This window comes from Argentina silus (assembly GCF_951799395.1).
Source record: "Argentina silus genome assembly, chromosome: 18".
In the NCBI taxonomy this organism is placed as follows: Eukaryota; Metazoa; Chordata; class Actinopteri; order Argentiniformes; family Argentinidae; genus Argentina; species Argentina silus.
In genome coordinates this window covers 3,062,519-3,082,518 of record NC_139672.1, presented here as the reverse complement: position 1 = coordinate 3,082,518, position 20,000 = coordinate 3,062,519, and the positions used below count along the sequence as shown (strand labels likewise).

At 44.4% G+C, this 20,000-nt stretch overlaps 3 protein-coding genes across 3 annotated transcripts in view; all 3 read right to left on the bottom strand.

Annotated features, from left to right (window-relative positions):
- Positions 1–10,045, bottom strand: part of cadm3 (cell adhesion molecule 3) — a gene marked incomplete at its 3' end in the record, with an annotated part of 25,431 nt that extends 15,386 nt beyond the window's left edge. Inside the window, 1 exon segment of the mRNA XM_083690414.1 lies at positions 9,949–10,045. Within this exon segment, the coding sequence (XP_083546540.1) occupies positions 9,949–10,039 (91 nt within the window). The 5' untranslated portion in view covers positions 10,040–10,045.
- Positions 10,046–13,930: 3,885 nt separating this feature from the next.
- On the bottom strand, positions 13,931–17,060 carry sdhc (succinate dehydrogenase complex, subunit C, integral membrane protein). Its single transcript, XM_083689775.1, has 6 exons — positions 17,035–17,060; positions 16,193–16,252; positions 15,943–16,044; positions 15,394–15,455; positions 15,045–15,208; positions 13,931–14,868 (listed from the first exon to the last, which is right to left on the bottom strand). Exons 1-6 carry the CDS (start codon positions 17,049–17,051, stop codon positions 14,764–14,766), a joined length of 510 nt encoding a protein of 169 aa, XP_083545901.1. The 5' UTR covers positions 17,052–17,060; the 3' UTR covers positions 13,931–14,763.
- A 472-nt stretch (positions 17,061–17,532) lies between these two features.
- The window catches only part of atp1a2a (ATPase Na+/K+ transporting subunit alpha 2a), a 15,184-nt gene continuing 12,716 nt past the window's right edge, over positions 17,533–20,000 (bottom strand). Inside the window, exons 19-22 of the mRNA XM_083689646.1 lie at positions 19,743–19,873; positions 19,501–19,602; positions 18,608–18,699; positions 17,533–18,132 (exon numbers count right to left, since the gene is read on the bottom strand). Of these exons, the coding sequence (XP_083545772.1) occupies positions 18,104–18,132; positions 18,608–18,699; positions 19,501–19,602; positions 19,743–19,873 (354 nt within the window). The 3' untranslated portion in view covers positions 17,533–18,103. The remainder of the gene's footprint in view (positions 18,133–18,607; positions 18,700–19,500; positions 19,603–19,742; positions 19,874–20,000) is intronic.

The window sequence follows — 20,000 nt, the reverse complement described above, 5'->3', positions numbered from 1 at the left end:
AAAATGAATAAATCACAATATCTTTTTTAAAATATTCATTGAAGTAAACATTTGGCACCAGCAGCAGAGCAGACAAATTGTCCTTCTTACATCAAGAACATCTGCCTAAAGGCACAATCGTATTGAATCATTTTCTGCTTTAAGGGAATTTCAACAAACATACAGTCGGCTATAGAACTGGAGCTTCACAGGCCCAAGGCAAATGTGTGAATGAGCTGAACTTCAGACGAGAGCATGTTGCTGATTTAATCAGTTAAATAATGTGTTAATACTCTATAATGATGAACACATGCAAATAGGATCAAATGAGCAGATCCTTGGGAAAATGTTTTGGTAAAATGAGAGAGAGAGAGAGAGAGAGAGAGAGAGAGAGAGAGAGAGAGAGAGAATGAAAGACCAGCTTGCATCTACCGGGTGGCAAAGGGAACAGCCCCTCTCTACTTGCAAGCAATTGTCAGCCCCCAAACTCCTGCCCGATCATTCCGCTCGTCCACCTCAGCTGGCCGCCTGGCACCGCCGCCTCTACGTGGATGCAGCAGTCGCACTACTCGGTCACGGCTTTTCACTGTCCTGGCGCTCCGCTGGTGGAATGAGCTTCCCACTGCTGTCAGGACTGCAGAGTCACTACCTATCTTCCACTGTAGACTGAAGACCCATCTCTTCAGGCTACATCTTAACTGTCCCTCCTAAAGACCTCTTCATCTCCACTACCCCCTTGTACAGTTTCTCTACTGTAAATTATTTTATTTTATTTTTTTATAAAAATACTAAATAAATAAAGAAGCATTCTTCTAGCATTGTGACTTCCAACGGCCCCTGGTCCTAGCATACATTATTTTTTCAAATGCTGACTGATGGATAGATGATTCACTTACTTAAACAAATATATTTGTCGTAAGCCACTTTGGATAAAGGCATCTGTTAAATCCCAAAAATGTAAATGTAAACAAGAGAGAGAGAATGAGAGAGAGAGAAAATGAGAGAGAGAGAGAATGAGAGAGAATGAGAGAGAGAGAGAGAATGAGAGAGAGAGAGAATGAGAGAGAATGAGAGAGAGAGAGAGCGAATAGTGAGGGAGAGAGAGAGTAATGCAGTTTTTCCATTCAAAAAGAGAGCCCAATTGACAATAATCGGTGGTGTTAGCATCTGTATTGTTTAAAAAGCTCATTAAAAGGAACAATCAAATCATACTTGACATGCTCAAGCGGTCGCTCTCGGAAAAAAACGCCTGTGCCGCCGTGCCTCACTGTCTCACTGGTAGTCAATCTGACTGGTCGTGTTTTCAACGCGGAGCACAAATGTCACATTGACTCGTCTAGTCAAGGACTTCCAGGGCTGAGAAAAATGAAAGAGTGGAAGGGGTTGGTTGCGTTCCAAAAGAGAGGACCCAGCACTAATGCATGGCCTGTTAATAAAGTGTTTGATTAATTCTCAGTGTGTCATTTTCCCCGGGTTTCCCTCTGACAGATCGCTGAGCATCATTTAATTACACTGCACTTCACTCCATAGGAAATGGAGCGTTCTAGGACATCCGTTTATTTATATATATATATCTTTTTTTTTTTTTTTTTTTCTTCTTTTTTTTCTTCTTTTTTTTTTAAAAGCCAGCTAGCACTTTGGTGGAAAGTGTCATATCAGATACTACAGTGTGTGTGTGCATTTGTGTGCGTGCATGTATGCGTGTGCATGTATATGCGTGTGTGCACACACACACACACACACACGCATATACATGCACACGCATACATGCACGCACACAAATGCACACACACACACACACACACACACACAAAGACACACGGTCACAGTCACAGACACATACACGCGCACGCACGCACACACACACACTCACACACATAGTCAACACACACACACACACACACACACACACACAGTCAACACGTATACACACACACACACACACACACACACACACACACACACACACACACACACACACACACACACACACACTGTCAACAAACACAGTCAAGCCTTCCAGGCAACACCTTTTTTCACAGGACGACATTTTTGTTTGAGAAAACTAAAGGACCCACTTCAAACAGGACTGCGTGAGAAAGTGTGTGTGAGTCTGGGTGTCTCTGTGTGTGTCTTTGTACACACACATTTATGAAATAATGAGCATGTTTAAGTCAGAGAGAGATAGAGAGAGAGAGAGAGAGAGAGAGAGTGTCTTTGTGTGCAAGCACAGAGAAGGTTTCTCATAGTGTGCCTAGCAGCGTGTGAGAATGAATCAAAAGATGATTGTGTGTGTGTGTGTATGTGTGTGTGTGTGTGTGTGAGTGCGTGTGTGTGCGTGCATGCTTGTGCGTGCATGCTTGTGTGTGTATGTGCTTGTGTGTGTGTGTGCGTGCGTGTGTGTGCGCTTGCGTGTGTGTGCGTGCATGCTTGTGTGTGTGAGTGTGTGTGTGTGTGCCTGTGTGTGAGTGCGTGTGTGTGTGTGTGTGGTTGCGTGTGTGTGTGGTAGACTGGGAGGGAGCATGAGTAGTAGATTCTCAGGCAGGGATAAGAGGCTTATGAGGGGCGCATATTCTTTTCTAAGTAAATCTTATTAATTTTAATTAGCTGTATATTTAGCATGTACACCTGGATTGGATGTAATGCCTTGTATATATTGTGAGTTGAGCAGGTGAAACGACTGTAGGGTGATTACATTAACATAGAATTACATTCACACGACTGCCTGTTATTGATGCTGTCACATCCCAGAAGAGGATCACAGGCACAAAGCATATGCTTTCCATCTTTTTTTTTTCTTTTTCTCTTTCTTATTCCCTTTCTTATTCTCCCTTGCTCTCTGACTCTTTCTTCTGCTGCTGCTGCTGCTCTCTCTCTCTCTCCTGATCTCTCTCTCCCCCACTCCCTCTCCCCCTCCCTCTCTCTCTCTTTATCCCCCTCTCTCTCTCTCTCTCTCTCTCGCACCCCTTCTCAATGTTTGTCTCTCTCTCTCCCTCTATGCCCCCCCCCCCTCAATGTCTCCCCCCCCCTCCCCTCCCCTGTCTCCTTCTCTATAATCAGCTTATCCTGTGTGTTCCTCCTCTTTGTTTCTGATTCATTCAGCACAGAGATTAGAAACGCCTATTTGGCCCTTTTGTTTTCACTAGCAGAGACACCGCTGAGTTGCACCACACAGCGATTGTTTCATCAGAAAGCATATCGCTGAGCTTTACAACCAGCAATAAACTCATCACGTCAGCTATACCACAACTACAGGACAGTAGGCCTTTGGCTTCTCTCTCACCAAAATGCTTGTTGCTGAATTACACCACACAGCAGTGGTGTAACCAAAAAACACATCGTTGACTTACACAACACAGTGATGGTCTCACCGTAAACCACATCGTTGACTTACACAACACTGATGGTCTCACCGAAAAACCACATTGATGACTTACACAACACAGTGATGGTCCCACCGAAAAACCTCATTAATGACTTACACAACACAGCGATGGTCCCACCGAAAAACCTCATTAATGACTTACACAACACAGCGATGGTCTCCCCGAAAAACCACATTGGTGATTTGCACCGCACACCACCCCTGGGTGAGTTCCACCACACAGTGTCAACGCCCCTCATCAAAAAGCACAGTGCTAGCTGGCTGGTAAACAACAGAGAGCTGTTGCTCTCATTGGCCTGGAGAGGACATACTCTGGGGAACCCTACAGTACACTTAGTGATGCTCCAATCAATGCAAACACTGTGCTCAGACACACCTAACACTGCCAGGCCTGCATCTAGAGGACCTATCATCACTGTGCTCAGACACACCTAACACTGCCAGGCCTGCATCTAGAGGACCTATCATCACTGGGTTTCACATCACACAATACTGCCAGGCCTGCATCTAGAGGACCTAAAATCATAACATCTGGGTTAGAGTCCATAAAATGTGGGTTAGAGTTCCAAATACAGATTTGGGTTAGAGTCCCTAACACCCAGGGAACAGGTATTCTAAGGTAAAGAAAACTAAATTGCTGCTAATAATTGCACTCTGACCCTAAAATGCACTGTAACTTTTATTATTTTTTATGTGTTTTATGTTTTTTTAATTAATGTTTTTATTTTATTTTTCATGCTCTTTCCTTTGTATCTATTTTATGTAAAGCACTTTGAATTGCCTCTGTGTGTGAAATGTGCTATATAAATGAACTTGCCTTACCTTGCCTTGCGTAACATCACTGGGTTTCACATCACACAATACTGCCAGGCCTGCATCTAGAGGACCTATCATCACTGGGTTTCACACCGCACGGGTGGACTCAGATAAAGACACTTCTCCAGAGTTCTCCGTTCTTAGAAAAAAAGGGTTCTACCTCCCTAGAATTCAAGAGATATTTAGCTGTCCCCGTGGGAGAACCCTTTGAAGAACCTGTTTGGATTCCATGCACTGTAGAACCCTTCTGGGTTCCATGTACTGCAGAACCCTTTCCACATGGTAAGTGGAGTTCACCTGACAGTGAAGCCTGTAGATAAAGACACGTCTCTGTACGTGAGGGAGGCGGCCATGCGTCAATGACGGGATGCATCAGCGATCGCAGCCCCTCACAGCAAGCAATTAAAATTATCCATTGGAGAATTCCGCCACACGGCAAAGGCGCAATCAAAGGGAGCGTCGCTGAAACGCCGCGCCACACACAACGCCGACTCCACAGACCATGTTTGTTTCAAAAAGAGCCACTGATGAATTTTTCAGCCCCGGCCCCGGAGTTTCGTTTTTTTTTTTTTCTTTCTTTCTTCCTTCCTTTCTTTCTTTCTTTTCATCAACATGCCTTTGTGGAATCGAGTGCACCACAGAATCTGACAACTCTGCTAACACAGCTCAATTTCCTGCCACTGCATGCCATCCACAGACGGATGTGGCCCGGTCTGGCCTCCACTCACCCACCTGAGGAGGAACTCGAGAGCACTGTAGAGTTTCACGCTTCGTCATCTCAAGAGTCCCCCAACGGCACGGCGGGGCATGGCGCGGCGCTCGCAGCCTTGTTGTTGTGATGCTCGTTTTATAGTAAGATGAATTCGTTCTGATGTAATCTGGGATAGACCGAGTACGTCTGGATTGATGCGATCTGGCCTCGATTGATGAGGTCTAATGGGGTCTTGTTTCGGCTGAGCGAGCCAGAGGCCTTCTAGATCACGGGATATGGAGGCGTTTAATTTGGGTTGATTTATTCACCATTTACTTTCTTAACCAATCACACTCGGGTTACTTGGCTGCAACTGTTACACTTATTAACACACACAAATTGACATGCCTGCCTGTCTCACTTCCCACGGCTTACGTATGTGTCGTGTCTTAACACATCACAGCTGGAGAGAAATGGAGATGGGTTTTGGTATAACACTGGGATTATCGCTGAATGCAAATGATCCACCTGGTATTCTTATTGCTGCAGTTTCGTGGAGATTAATAACAAATCTTCCCCTTTCATTAATGAACGCCACGATAAACGGGAGAAATAATCGGATGTTTCAGTTGTCAGTCTTTTCCCAGTACGGAGAGCTAATCGTGATCTAGCTCTCCACAGGAGCACGTCTCGCAACATTCCAATATCCACACTTGTACGGCACTTAGCATGCATAGCAGGAGAGGCTAGGAGTGGCAGAAATCAGAGGACGGGCTCATTGTAATGCATGGAATGGAATGAAGAACGGTATCAATGCGAGCCTCCTCTGATGCATAGCCAATGCATTGCTTCATGGCTCAGTCACCGTGTGCTACACCTTCAGTCTGATCAATTCATCATGGGACGAGACTAATAGAAAACCATCGGAGCCAGCAGCTCAGGGATTGGACACCACTGGTCTGGTCTGGTCTGGTCTGGTCTGGTCTGGTCTGATCTGGTCTGGTCTGGTCTGGTCTGGTCTGGTCTGGTCTGGTCCGATCTGATCTGGTCTGGTCTGGTCTGGTCTGGTCTGGTCTGGTCTGATCTGATCTGGTCTGGTCTGGTCTGGTCTGGTCAATCCTATCCAGACTAGAGCCCCTTGTACTCCTCGTACACCTCTTATTAATGTCACAGTCACTACCCGGTAATTCCCTCAGGCTCACTGTGCTTCTCCTTGTTAATGAGTCAGAGCTTATCAGTCAGCATTGTTAACAGGAGAAAGCCTCTCTCCCTCCTCCTCATCCCCCCATCCTCCAGTCCTACCCTCCTCCGCCCTGCCTCTATTGTGTAGGTACCCCGGTCATGCCTCCCTATCAGTGAGATGTCTGTTCCTCCCAGTCTTGGCTGGCACACAGGAAGTCAACAATAAACAACACACAGGAAGTGTTGCTTTCAGCCAGGAGAAAAAGAAGAAGAAGAAGAAGAAGGAGAAGAAGAAGTACTGCCGGCCAAAGAGCCTCCATCATTCTGCATCATTCCCCTGCACAGCGCAGGGTAAAGTGAATTGCTGGCAGAGGCAAACACAGTGCCCACCCACCTGTAAATCTTACCACATTAATGATTGGTCTACACCCGCGCCCTTCCTTTAATCTTTATTCATTATTGGCCACAGCTGGAAGTGCTGCCTCACTCAATCCAGAAGCCCACGGAATAGCGTCTGAGGTAAATAAACTATCAACCGCGTTCTCTCCGTACGAGACCACACACTCCCTGAGGTCCGTGATTGGGCCACCACAGAGACGAGGCCTTGTGGCTGATGGGAGGTTACAGTGGTCTGCGCAGCCCGCACTGCGTGCGGTTAAGTGTGTGCTATGGAGGGGTGGACACGAAACACACTGGCACACAGGCCTGAGGTAACTGAGGTAACTCGGTTACTGATAACCTACAGAGCCAGGATAGGCCTGGGCCAGCCAATCACATGTTGCCAATACAGAAACAAACAGGACATGCCCAGGCCAGCCAATAAGGCTTTAATCGGTACGCTTGAGAGAGTTACTCTATCTGAGCATGCTCCACTGCACATGCAGCTGTGGAAATGGATATGTCAAATTGCGTGCAATTAGCGTCTCCCTGTATCGGGCTCTGGCACAGTCAGAACAGTTAATGCTGTCCTTTCCCTGACTTTGACAGACTCTTACGGGGTTCCGCATCGGAAGTTTAAACTATCTTGACATGCCCTGTCCTTTTTCGTTTGATAATGCACAAAAAAGCCAGTAAACTTTCATAGCATTTTTCTTTTCTTCTGAGAGAGGGGAAAAGAAAAAACCCCAGAAGAGACGAGAAGAAACAAGACAAGAAGAGAACAGTAGGACAAAATGCTTTCAGGAAGGTATAGATTTTTTGTGTGTTGTATTGACAGGTGTGGGAGTTGATGGTTTATCTGCAGTCCATTGATTTGCAGAGCTAATCGTTTTTCCTCTCTCTGATACATAACATTGCATTATTTATGCTAAGTAGGACCTTCTGTTCAGAGGCTCTTAGAAGGAATTCCCATTACGGCCCATAATGCCCCCCTCCCTCCTCCCCACCATCCCCCCCTCCCTCCCCATCTTCTACTTCTCAGACTGAACAGATGTATCATGAGGCCCATGCTTACAACACTAGGCCAAATGTTGTTGTATTTTCCCGGTGAAAACCACACTGTCAGATTGCCTGGGTTTGCAGTTTTTTTTTTTTGTGGTCACTTTGATGCTAATATCAGATGTATCAACTTCCAAAACTAACAGATGTATCAACTATGTATCAACTTTCTACACACAAAACTCACACAACTGATTACACATTTGTTATGTCAACATAGCTAAAGTCTAAAGTTCAAAAGCCTCCACTGTCAAATTGGGATCATTGATCCAAAATAAACATTTATTGTTAAATGTCATAAGAAGATTTGCTTTAATCATTAACACAATATAATCATAGATTCACCCTTAGTTGTTTTAACAAACAGTTCATCCAATAGCAAAAGAAATACATGAAACATTCTTCAAAAATGATCTTTTTGATGTGCCAGATAGTAGTAATAGTACAGTCAAAATCATCACTCGTATTAGACAATTTTTCCAGGTTGACTGTAAACAACATTTTAATCTTCTGTAGCCTTTTGAAGCCTATGTGAGGGCAGAGCGGAGCTTAGACAGATGTCAGCTGTATCTCTATGCCTATGCACACGGTACAGGGGAGGCTGGTGGAGGTAGACATCGGAGGACGGGCTCACGTGTATGATACTGTTTCTCATTCCATTCCATGCATTACAATGAGCCCGTCCTCCAATTTCTACCTACACCAGCCTCCACTTATACAGTACCATTGAAGAAATTGTGTGTACTGTATGTACAGGAATTCCTATTCCTGCCCATTATTTGCCTTGACGCTGCACATGCTAACAACACTAGGACACATGTTGTTGGATATTCTACTTGAAGACAACACTATCATATTGCAATGGGTTTAATTGCTCAGTTTGAGTGACATGATAGAATTGACGTACAAACAAAGGCAGCGAGGATTGTTCACGCATCGCCAAGTCTCAAGCAAAACCCATTCTAATCAAATGTGACATATTTGAAAAGCCCATTTTTTGCACTAGACGCAAGACACAAATTAAAATCTCAGTTGAGGCGATTTCGATAATGAGCTGCATCCAAGGACACACAATCAGGACTACGCCCACCCCAATGTTACACACCTGAATGTGATACCTGAGCCTATCTTCAATGCTTGAATTCGATGATTACCTCCATAATTACAATCTTCAAAACCCAATATGATTTCATTATTTTTCCGACGATGACCTCATCTCAGTGCAGAAATTTTGTTCATTGTTGACAGCCACGGCATAATGTGGCTGGCTACTGACCATCCCTTCAAACTGACAACTCCTCCGCTCTTCTAAACACATTGCATATGCAGAAGATCAAAAAATAAATGTATGCATAATTCAACAGACAGTAAAAACAGCTGACATAGTTAGTAAGTGTGTGTGTGTGTGTGTGTGTGTGTGTGTGTGTGTGTGTGTGTGTGTGCTATGCTTGTGTGTGTGTGTGTGTGTGTGTGCTATGTGTGTGTGTGTGTGTGCGTGTGTGTGTGTGTGTGTTCCAATTTGTGCAACTGTGTGTAATTATACACACCAGTGATTGTCTATGGGACCCTTACAACCTGTCAAATCATATTACTGTTTGTTTGTGACACAATCCCATTGGTATTGGTCAACAATTACTGGTTGAATTAGTAAAGATTCAAAGATTCTTCTCTGTCAATCATTTTGAGCCAAGTCAATTTGTTCCAGGAGTAGACAGAGCCTGCCCTCTCAACGTTGTTATTGACAAGCACTTGAGTCTCATGCAATTGGAAAAGCACATTTGGTAATGTGTCTCATCCAGTGGATGCTTACAGTAAGTACGATATCATTACAAAGTGCTTCTCTCACCAAATCCTCTCTCAGTATCCATTGAGAGCCCCGCCCAATAGAACGGAAGCCAAGGTTCAGCCACATGAGCATGTGTGTGTATGTGTGTGTGTTTGTGTGTGTGTGTGTGTGTGTGTGTGTGTGTGTGTGTGTGTGTGTGTGTGTGTGTGTGTGTGTGTGCGTGTGTTTGTGTGTGTGTGTGTGCTCTTAAACTTTTGTCCCCATGTGAAAGCTCTCATAATTATCTGTGTATTAGTGTATGTGCATGTCTGGATGTTTGCCTAAGCCTCACATAGTGTGTGTGTGTGTGTGTGTGTGTGTGTGTGTGTGTGTGTGTGTGTGTGTGTGTGTGTGTGTGTGTGTGTGTGTGTGTGTGTGTGTGTGTGTGTGTGCTTGTGCTTGTGCTTGTGCACGTGTAAGTCACACACACATTCTTCAAAAACAACAGCTGAAATTCCGTTGGAGTTCAGGGGGAGGGGAAGTGCCCCATGGACTTATTAACGGATCCGTGACTCTCTTGTAATAACACTGGTAACAACTAAAAACCACTCACGTCAACAGATAGAGGTACAGATAGTGCGGGGTGAGTGTATGTGTGTGTTTGGGGGGGATGGGGACGAAATAGATGCTTACCATAGAGGATGTTGCTCTGAACCGAAGCTGCTAGTATTGTCAATAAACTCAAAGTCCATAGACCGGGAACAGGGTATGAAGGGAATGCCATGGTCGGGCGCACAGATCCGTGTCTCACCGAATCCTCACGAGGGCAAAGGAGCACCCGAGTGTTACCTGCGGAGGCAGGGGAGATTAAACAAACAAAACCAAAAAAACACAACAGGCCATTCCAGATTAATTGCTTGCTTTCTAGTAGGTTGACTGGTGCTGAATAAACGTTTGGACATCGTTACTCACGCGCTGCTCCATGGGTTTCATCGATCTGCCTGTGTCATATCGCACTGGGGGGTGACGCAGTGATCGAGCCTTTACCACAGTAAAAGGCAACGGTCTAAATTGCAAACGGCGGAAAATCAGTGGGGGGCTATCATGACCCTAATCTAGGCCTATTCAATCCGACTAAACAAGCTTTGAGTGTTTGCATGGACCAGAAACAGCTCATATAAATGGCAAACAACACAAGGGAATATTCCCTCCTGGCCCCGCACAAAGCAGGAGAAGGATGCACCTGTCGCCCGCTGAGAATTCACCGCGCGTCTTCTCCAGCTGACTGTGGCGGCCACAAATATAGCGTATACGCGCATACTTTTATCATTATAATAGCCTCGGCCTCTCACACGCACTCTCTAAAATAGCCTTACGCTGGGGCATGCCTGAATCCATCCTCGAAAAGATCCTCATAGTCACCGTTCAGGGCGAACCATGGCGAGAGGTTGCCTGCGGGACGGGCGGGCGAGTATTGGGCGGGGATGGGGGACGGGGGATGGTGTGTATTGTTGTTAGAGCCATTCGAGTCAAGTGTATCGAGGGAAGCAGAGAACTGGTTTATAGAACACTATCATAGTAGTCTTCTGATGGCCATCTAGCCATGCAGCCTATTATTGGATTGGTTAAGTAAGTCTAATCCAATCTAAACATAGATTGTAGTAGCTGTAGCTACCTGCAATGCTGCTGGCTGGATGCGACGTAGGAGCCACCAACACCGGGGTGGTTTGTCGCGCCTCCTCCTTCTCCCCTACACCCAGCGAAAGCAATTGCTCTGTGTGGAGGTCCGGTTATACACTTCCTAGGCTAGTCTATGTAAACGTACACAAAAGGTGCACACAGCGCGCAATTGTAGCCTATATTGCAACACACGATCATTGGTGAAAGCCCGAGCGGGAAAGGGAGGGGAGGACCGGTGCATAATAACGTTGTGTACAGTCCTATAACAAAAAAGCGTATTCTCAGTAAATTATAGGCTACAACAAAGCGTTTTATTCCTGGGCTCGAACTAACGGTTTTTCCTCCAGCACCTGCCTGTGTTGAGTGTACGCAAGCAGAAACATTCCAGGACACGATCGCATCGTATTTACAACAGTGACAGGTGTCTCCCGTCTGTCTACTAGAGTCAGAATGCCAACAACAATAATATTCCTATTCGTGAAGGGGACATAGCATACCCAGATAGTCTGCTTCCGAAGTCCGTTTTCCTGCGTGGATTATAGGGCTATTTCTCGGCGTTTATCCCGGATCTGGTTCCCCCTGATGGTGCAGCTGCTGCTTTGGACTGAGGTCTCACTGGATCTGTCTATATTGACTTTTTTCTTTCCCTTCCTTGGCTTCTTGTTTTTCTTGCCTTTTCCCTCTCTCCACAGCTACTGTTCACTGCAGCAAAAACAGTCTGTCTGAAAAACGGGAAGGAGGGAGGGGGGTGGTGTGTGGGGCGGAGGGGGGAGGGGATTTTAATACGATTTGGCCCGTACCATTCGGATAACAGGGCCAGAGCATACTGCCTATGAGAGACGTGAGGGAGATATACAGATAGGGAGATAGCAGCTGAGTGGATCGCAGTGATTTCAGCTTGTGATATGCAATAATGCTACCAATTATTTTAGGACTATGATTTTTTCTTAGGCCTATTATCATAATAATAAATAATCATAATCATAATCATAATTATAAATAAACTAACATTTGCAATAATTAGGCTACACTATTCATATAATAAAATAGTGTAGGTCTGTGTATCTACCATATAGACTAAAATAATTAATATGCTTATTGTTTATACTCTCTTTTGAAGTGTTTGAGGCCATTAAGCTGATAGCGCGAGGCGTGGTCTGTCTGAGCGCGGAATCACCACGCGCCAGGCCCGGCAGACTACGGGTGGGTGTTCGGGAACCGGGGAGGGGAGGGGAGGGGAGGGGGGCAGGTTCAACTTGCTAGGGGATTAAGGATTAGTTTTGCACGCGGATTAGGTTGTGTGTGTGGGGAGGCATGGGGTTAAACATGGATGGCGGCACGAAAGCCCAATCACCAAAGGCGACAAACAGGAGACAGGAGGCGGGCGAAAATCAATGTGAACTGGGAGGGCGCAGGGGATCACCGCCAAGCAGACAGCTGTAGGCTACGAACTGAGGATGTTTTTGTTTGTTTTTTAAATTTGAATGCGCCTTTGTTTAGAATTCAACACCTAGTTCTACTCATTCCAGCATGCGTGATATAAATTATTCTGTTTAATGTGTAGGTCTATCTAAGAGTTTTGCCTGTTAAGTCCCAGAACGGACGTGAGTGAACAGCTCCAGGTGCTGAAAACGTGGTTCGGAGCTGTCATTCCATTGTACTCGAATGTCTTTGCTGTTCAAGACAAGCGTCAATTGTATCATCAGCATTTGTGTTCTATCAACGTGACATTTATTGTAATAATATAGCCTGTAGCATTTTAAAGCCAAATTGCATAACAAAACATCATGGTTATGTCGCATGTTGTGTTTATTTTGCCTATGTGCATGATTTATAAAAGCAGTTATTAGCAGCTATAGTCATTTTCCACATATCGACAGAGGGTATATTATATTCCATGAATGAATGTATTTCCGCATTGATGTGTTAATGACGCCATTCACTATAGCCTACCCAGCGAGGCATATGAAGGCTATCATGCACAAAGCATTAAGGATCAATTCAACTAATGGCGTGGTGGATGTAGAGAATAAATGTAGATGGAAGGTTATGTGAGGACGGGAATCTCAAATCTATCTATCTATCTATCTATTTATCTATCCATATGCATTGAGATGTCGAGGATACATTCGTAAACAATGGTTTTGCATGTGCAATAATTCAGATAAAAAGACTGCCTCCGATCCTTTCAAGTTGTCAAATTCATATTTTCTAAAAATCCGCTTCCCACTGCGAACCCATCTCTGCCGGGACTCGAACCCGGAGCCTCTGGATTAGAAGTCCAGCGCGCTATTCCATTGCGCCACAGAGACTGAGTCACACCACTTCATGAAAAGCGGGTTTATATACCGCCTCCAACCATGTACCATCCTCTCAGCATCTCGCAGCATCAGGACCACAATGTGCTTATTTTTATATGTATCTACCGGTAGGGGGCGCGCTGAGCGCACTACAATGCAGGGCTAAGATGGCGAAATCAGCTCCCGTGCGGTCCACTTATAATTACGCAGCGTATAAATTACTGTCGCTCAAATCTCACACCGCAACAATACTAATTCGACTGCAATTTCTTATCATTTGTCATTTAAGCGAAACGCAAGACAAAATAATCCCGTGGCGAATTCCCCCCGAGGCTATAATGTATCGACTGCATTACGATTTCCTGACGTCACCTCTTCGTCAGTATGCAGCCCATGCTGTGAACTTGATGCGAGAGCGCTCACTTGCTGCTTTATCATACATTGTTAAATTAAGAATGAGGAAATTATGACAATGGGCCTAAATAATGAGGTGAACAGATGTAGTCTAGTCTCTGCATTTGCCAGACATTGATAAGAAATAAAATATGCCAGGAACGTTTCAGCATCTTTATTATAATTAGGCAATTGAAAATGATATTTGCAGCAATCATACAAGTAGATTCATGGGCAGTTTTCCTCCTTTCAACAAGTGTACAGCCTTTTTCAAATGCTAATTGACAATTTTACTGTTCTTGAAACACCCAGCTGTGCTTTGACACAAAATATAGTGTTGACAATCTCTTGACAGTTCCTTTTACCACACAGCATGCTAACTTTTTTTTTTTTCTTTCATAAAACACCGAGACAACATATCAATGTTAATTCATATTGAAACAGTATGTGGGCTTGCTACATTTATCATTCTTCCATTTCAGTTCAGCACCTGACTGAACAGCACACATGTATACACACACACACTTACATAAACATCACTGTGGAAGCGGCATTACATCACAGTCGATTCTCTTCAGACTGCTGCACAAAGCAAGCTCAGGTGCAGAGCACAACAGCTCCTGTGTGTCTCTGGGACTTAGCGCCTGAGGCAAGAACACTGAAGCCGGGTCAGAGAACCATAGCTCAGTACACTGCCACTGATCCAGCTGTAGTTTCTGTTTTTTCCAGGCATCAAAAAGGTGTTGTCAGCGAGGTGGGTGGAGAAGACACAATATGTGGTGGACAAACTATCTCTGCAGGATGGAACACCGTGGCTGACGGTGACACTGACGCTGACACACACACACACACAGGCTGTGACTTGCATCGAACGTATAATCAAACGTGTACAAACAAAGTTATATTTCCATTTCACTTCGTATTTTCGATCACATCATTCCATCCACATCATTCCATCCTCCATTACAGACCACAACACACTGTTTTCATTAGACATATTTATTCATATATTTACTTTTTCCATTTACTGAGTTGGAGCCATAAAGACCAGAACATATAAACAAAACAACACCCACTGTCCTCCATCCCTCATGTCCACATTCACTCCTCTCCTCCCATCCTCTCCCTGTGCATCTCAGAGAGCCGCCAGTCCAATGGCAGTCAGTAGCGACAGCCCGATGACTATGTATCCTGAACGGTAGACCTCAGGGATCTTGAAGCCCTTTCCACTATCCCAGCACTGTGAGTGAAAGGGAGGGAGGTAGAAAGAAAGAAAGAAAGAAAGAAAGAAAGAGAGAAAGAGAGAGGGAGGGAGGGAGGATATCGTGAGTACCGAGAGAACTACAAGGACAGACAGACAGTTATCAGTGATTGGTGTTGACTAGCATTGCTGTGTGCTGTGGAGACCAGACTCACCAGATGGCGGATGCCGTTGAAGGTGTGGTAGGCCACTGGGAAGGCCAGGGCAAACTTGCCAAAGCCAATCAGAGCAGGGCCGAAGGAGAGGGAGTGGATCAGGTCCAGGTAGTATGGGTAACTATTTGGCAACACTAAAGCTGCCAGAGCGAACATAGAGATACCTGAGAGAGAGAGAGAGGGAGAGAGAGAGAGAGAGAGAGACATGTTTATAGGTCTGCAGAGCACTGCAGCAAACGTGTCAATTAGACTAGCAAATGAGCCATTTGACTCACTTGAATCTATTGCTATTGACGAAATGCACTTTTCAATGTTTTGTTCCGTCAATATTGATGGTATGTGATGTTACCTCCACTGAGTCCCACTCCCGTGCCTCTGAATGTGATTGACATAACCATGGGGACGGACCACCTGCAGGACAATAAACCCCATTTTATCAGATCAGATTTCAGTGTTCAAATACATACGTTAGGTTAGCCAACAACACATACATAACAGTTGTAGCTACTGTAGTTCACATTGGATAAACACCATGAAAGGCTAGAGTCATTAGCATTTCAGTATACAATCTACAGGCCCAAACATTACAAAACCAAAGCTGATTAAAGCTCTCCATGTATTGAGGATGGAGAATGAGGGGTTGTTTGGGGGTGAAAGGGATATTCTGATCCTTGATCCATAAACAATGGCACTTGCACATAATCAAATCTGTGGAGAACAAATCTAACAATAAGATGTCCTTTAAGCATCTATGCAGCTCACATGAGAGCAATCCACGCCTAAATCTGAACTGAAATTAGACACAGATAGCTACTGCTGAAACACCAGTACATCTACACCTGCAACACATCTGATTGCTTTGGAATATTTGGATTTTCTAGTTCATAGAGCAACATACCGGTAGACGGTGATATGTGGAGACATAGGCCGGTTTAGTTTGCTGTTTTTGTCCCAAAACTTGTTCATCTCCTCCTTTGCAGTCGTTCCCATGGGAACCGCACTACGACATTGAGAGAAAAACAGCACTGATTTAGTTCCATCATATACAAAACACATAGGCTGCACATGGACATCAAACTGAATATAATATCCATCTACAGATGCTAAGAGAAAATAGAGAACTAAAGAGAAACACAAACAATACTCACTGTCTGTACAGAACGCCATACTGTTGGCGTGACAAGCACAGACCCTGTCGGCCCACCGTCCTGTGAAAGAGAGACAGGACAACAAGCATCAAGCAAAGTTTAATCGACAAATGTGGGTTAACCAACTCTTATCTCAATAAATGAAGATAAGGAACCACTTGATTACTGAGCCACAAACAAAGCAACTCCCATCAGAGAGAGACTCGTCAAGGTTGAAATACTCTCTATGGCCTTAAGTAACCGTGGGGTCAAAGTTCAACATTTCCAGAACGTTCATTTTCTCTAAAGTCTAGACAAGTATGACAGCTGTGACAGAGCTTTGCTATGAGGGTAAAACGCTACCAGAGTCGTGTACATTGCCTAGAGTAAATAACGATAGTGACTCATTGATGTATAAATAGACTGAAGCATGCTTTTAACAGTACAGAACTTAGTTAACCTCCACGCCCAATGTGTCACTGACCACAGCCTCATTACTTAGCCAGCAACCTCCGAGCTCATACTACGAAAACGGAAGAAACGTTATCATATAAACGAAGAACTGCTTGTATGGGTTGAATATGTATTAGCGAGATACACAGTGGCAATAATGAAACTGTGCAGCTGCTGCTGTGTTTATCACAGGGTGGCTAGTCCAGCTAGCTAGTTAGCATATGGCTAGTACGAATCACAATAAACGGCGATGAGGTGAATGTAGCAAGCTAACAAAGTACGTTTTATGAGTTATGTCACCTACTTGAACATCATTCATTACAGGTCTATCTTATTAAGAACCTAACATGACAAACGAAAGTAAAACCTCCATTATTTACTACAAAGTTAGAGAAGACAAATGCACTGACCTTAGAAGCAACGCCATTTTTTTTACAACTACTGACAGGATGTGACGTGACCGGATGTTTTTACATATCCGTGATCAACATAATGCCATTTTGAAAAGGTCAAAATAGAGGGTCATCGAAAACATGACATGCTTTTGATATCATATCAGATATCGTCTATATTATTAGAAAGAGGTTTTGATGATGTGATGTTATTCGGAATGAAAGACTGTCAATATGTGTAGACAAATAAAACAGTAGAGTAAAAGAGTACAGGAGAAATCAGTCTAGACTCTTAGTCCTGCCTGTGTACATTTTATAAAAATGCAGCTTTTTTCATTTTAGTCATTTTAGGCCTGACTCATCCATGAAACTCAGATTTATTTGTTGTGACTGACTGTAGCCTTGAGCAAAAAGTACTATTTGTAAAAGGTCAAAGAGAGGGCAAACAACAATCTTTGTTTACAGAAATCTTTTTATTTCATATCGAGACAAAGTTTATTTTCCCACAACACCCTCTACAGCTTTCAGTGTTTAAAGTACTGATAACAAATACAAAATAATCCTTTCAAAATACATTTTATTGGGCACTACTTTTGATGAAAAACTTACAGGTATATCATCAGTATGCCAAGTCATTTTTCAACATTTATACAGTACTTGATTTTGAAAGCCATCCTACAGTAATTGTCATATGGAAAATTAAAACATTCTGAAATATCAATCACAATTACAAGCTTATTTTCAGCAGTATTCTATATGATAATCAGAGATGTTTACTGATCCATGCATGCAGTAATACACAAGAACAACTGGCTGACAGGCATCTGACAGACACATGACACACACACACACACACACACACACACACACACACACACACACACACACACACACACACACACACACAGATACACACCTGACAGATGAATGACACACCACACACACATGCACACACACACGCACACGCACACGCACACGCTCACACTCACGCTCACACACACACACACACACACACACACACATGCTCACGTTCAGGCACACGCACACAAACAAACAAAAACAACAACAAATAGGTATTTTCTGAATGTTAGTAATATGTCTCCTGTTCCACCCAACCTGTAAAAGAGAAGAAAAGATAAATGAGACACATCATGGCTCAGAGAGATTTTCAATTATTAGTGTATCCTCTCATCCCTTTATGCCTCAACATGAAACCCTTTTCAACTCTGCACTCTGATCATAGACACGTCACTCTGATTAACAAGAGTGATTAATCGTCAGTGATAAATCGTCCTTGCAAAGCTCTCTCCCACCCACAGCGACTCAGTAACATAACAATGTGTGTTGTCTCTGTGTCCCTGTCACCCTTGTGACTCCGCCCCCCCCCGCATCCCGTTAATCTGTCCTCAAGTCCTCATACCCTGTCTCCTCGCTTCCACCTCAAAAACGCAATTGAAGGAGAACACCCAAGGTTCCTCCGTTTTGGCATTCTCCTCTGATGCGTTTTAAAGCAGGGGGTGAGGACGTGAGGAACAGAGAAGGATGCGGGCTAGGTCAAAGGTCAAAGGTCAGTCAGGTCCGTGGTACCCACCTCCAGGACGTCTCCTGATGATGAGCTTACGGATCTCGTCGTAGATGAAGATGAGCAGACTGTAGGGCAAGGCGCAGAACCACCAGGAGACCCTGCGGGAGAGTGAGAGAAATAAAGAGGGGGATAAAGAGAGAGAGAGAGAGAAAGAGGGAAAAAGAAAAGAAAAGAGAGAACAATTCAATATTGTCTGTGTTCTAACGCCCTGTCAGTCACTTTGCGGCTTTGCGGCTTTTCGGTTCATTTATTCTGCAACACCCTTTTATGTTCGTCATTGTCGTTCTTATTTGTCCTTGTCGTGTCGTTGGAAGTCTAATGTTTTATGTTAATCATCTGGAATGTCTTTTTGTCGACCCCAGGAAGACTAGTGGTCTCTTAGGCAACAGCTAATGAGGACCCTCATAAATAATAAAGCCAGAATAAAGAGAGAGAGATGGAGACAGCCAGATCAGTCACGGAAACAAAGAGGTAGCTACTGGGTGCTTTGTTCACTGGGTTCTAGACAGTAGGGTTGATCATCGAGATTAGAGAACAGAACAGTTCTATCACTCCACAGTTCTTCAGTTCTACCCCTCCACAGTTCTTCAGTTCTACCCGAATGTTGGGTCGAGTGATGAGAGTGATGGAGTGATCTTAGACAGACTTATGGAAGGGCAGGTGCTGTTTCCCAAATAAGGGCATCATGGATGGACGGCGGTGTGATGTGAAGAGTCGGGGACGATGGGGGGAGAGTTGCACTGACAACAATGTTTTTATTTAAAAACAAAAACACCATCCAGGAGAGTGGCAGGGCAGAAGGGCAGGTGCAATTAGGAGGTGTTAGGTGGAAGTGTGTGTGTGTATGTGTGATTGTGTGTGGGGGTGGGGGATATTAGGTGGAGGTGTGTATCTCTTACTTCAGAGGATACATCCGCAGGGCGATGTCCATCCCTGGGCAGTAGGACAGGAAGGCAGCGAGGGACGTCTCAGCAAACAAGCCAAAGATCAGAATCCGATTCCTGACGACAGGGAAAGAGGATCAAGCTCGGTCAGACACTGAACACACACTGAACACACGATACATTCATATATATATATATATATGTATATATATATATATATATATAAAGCACACATCCTAGCTTTCTTCTTCACTCACTTCATGCCCTGTGTGAAGACAGAGTTCCTCCTGGTCTTGCAGATGACGAGATCCGCCCACTGCACCACCACGATGCTGGTGAAGAAGGACGTGTGGCAGGTGAACTCAATGATCTTCCTCTGCTCGTAAGTCTGCCAACCACAAGTCTCGTTAGTATGCAGACAGTCACCGAACTCCAAACCTGCTGTACGAACGTGTTGTTGTTGTGTCTGTACCGCAGTCGACCTTCTTATGTGATTGAAAGAGTCAATGACAGTC

What these genes read in the sequence shown, in the direction of transcription:
- sdhc (XM_083689775.1), bottom strand. An exon ending in TATGGCGTTCTGTACAGACA is followed by an intron (nt 16,045 to 16,192) that starts GTGAGTATTGTT and finishes TCAATGTCGTAG; the next exon opens with TGCGGTTCCCATGGGAACGA. An exon ending in CCACATATCACCGTCTACCG is followed by an intron (nt 15,456 to 15,942) that starts GTATGTTGCTCT and finishes ATTGTCCTGCAG; the next exon opens with GTGGTCCGTCCCCATGGTTA.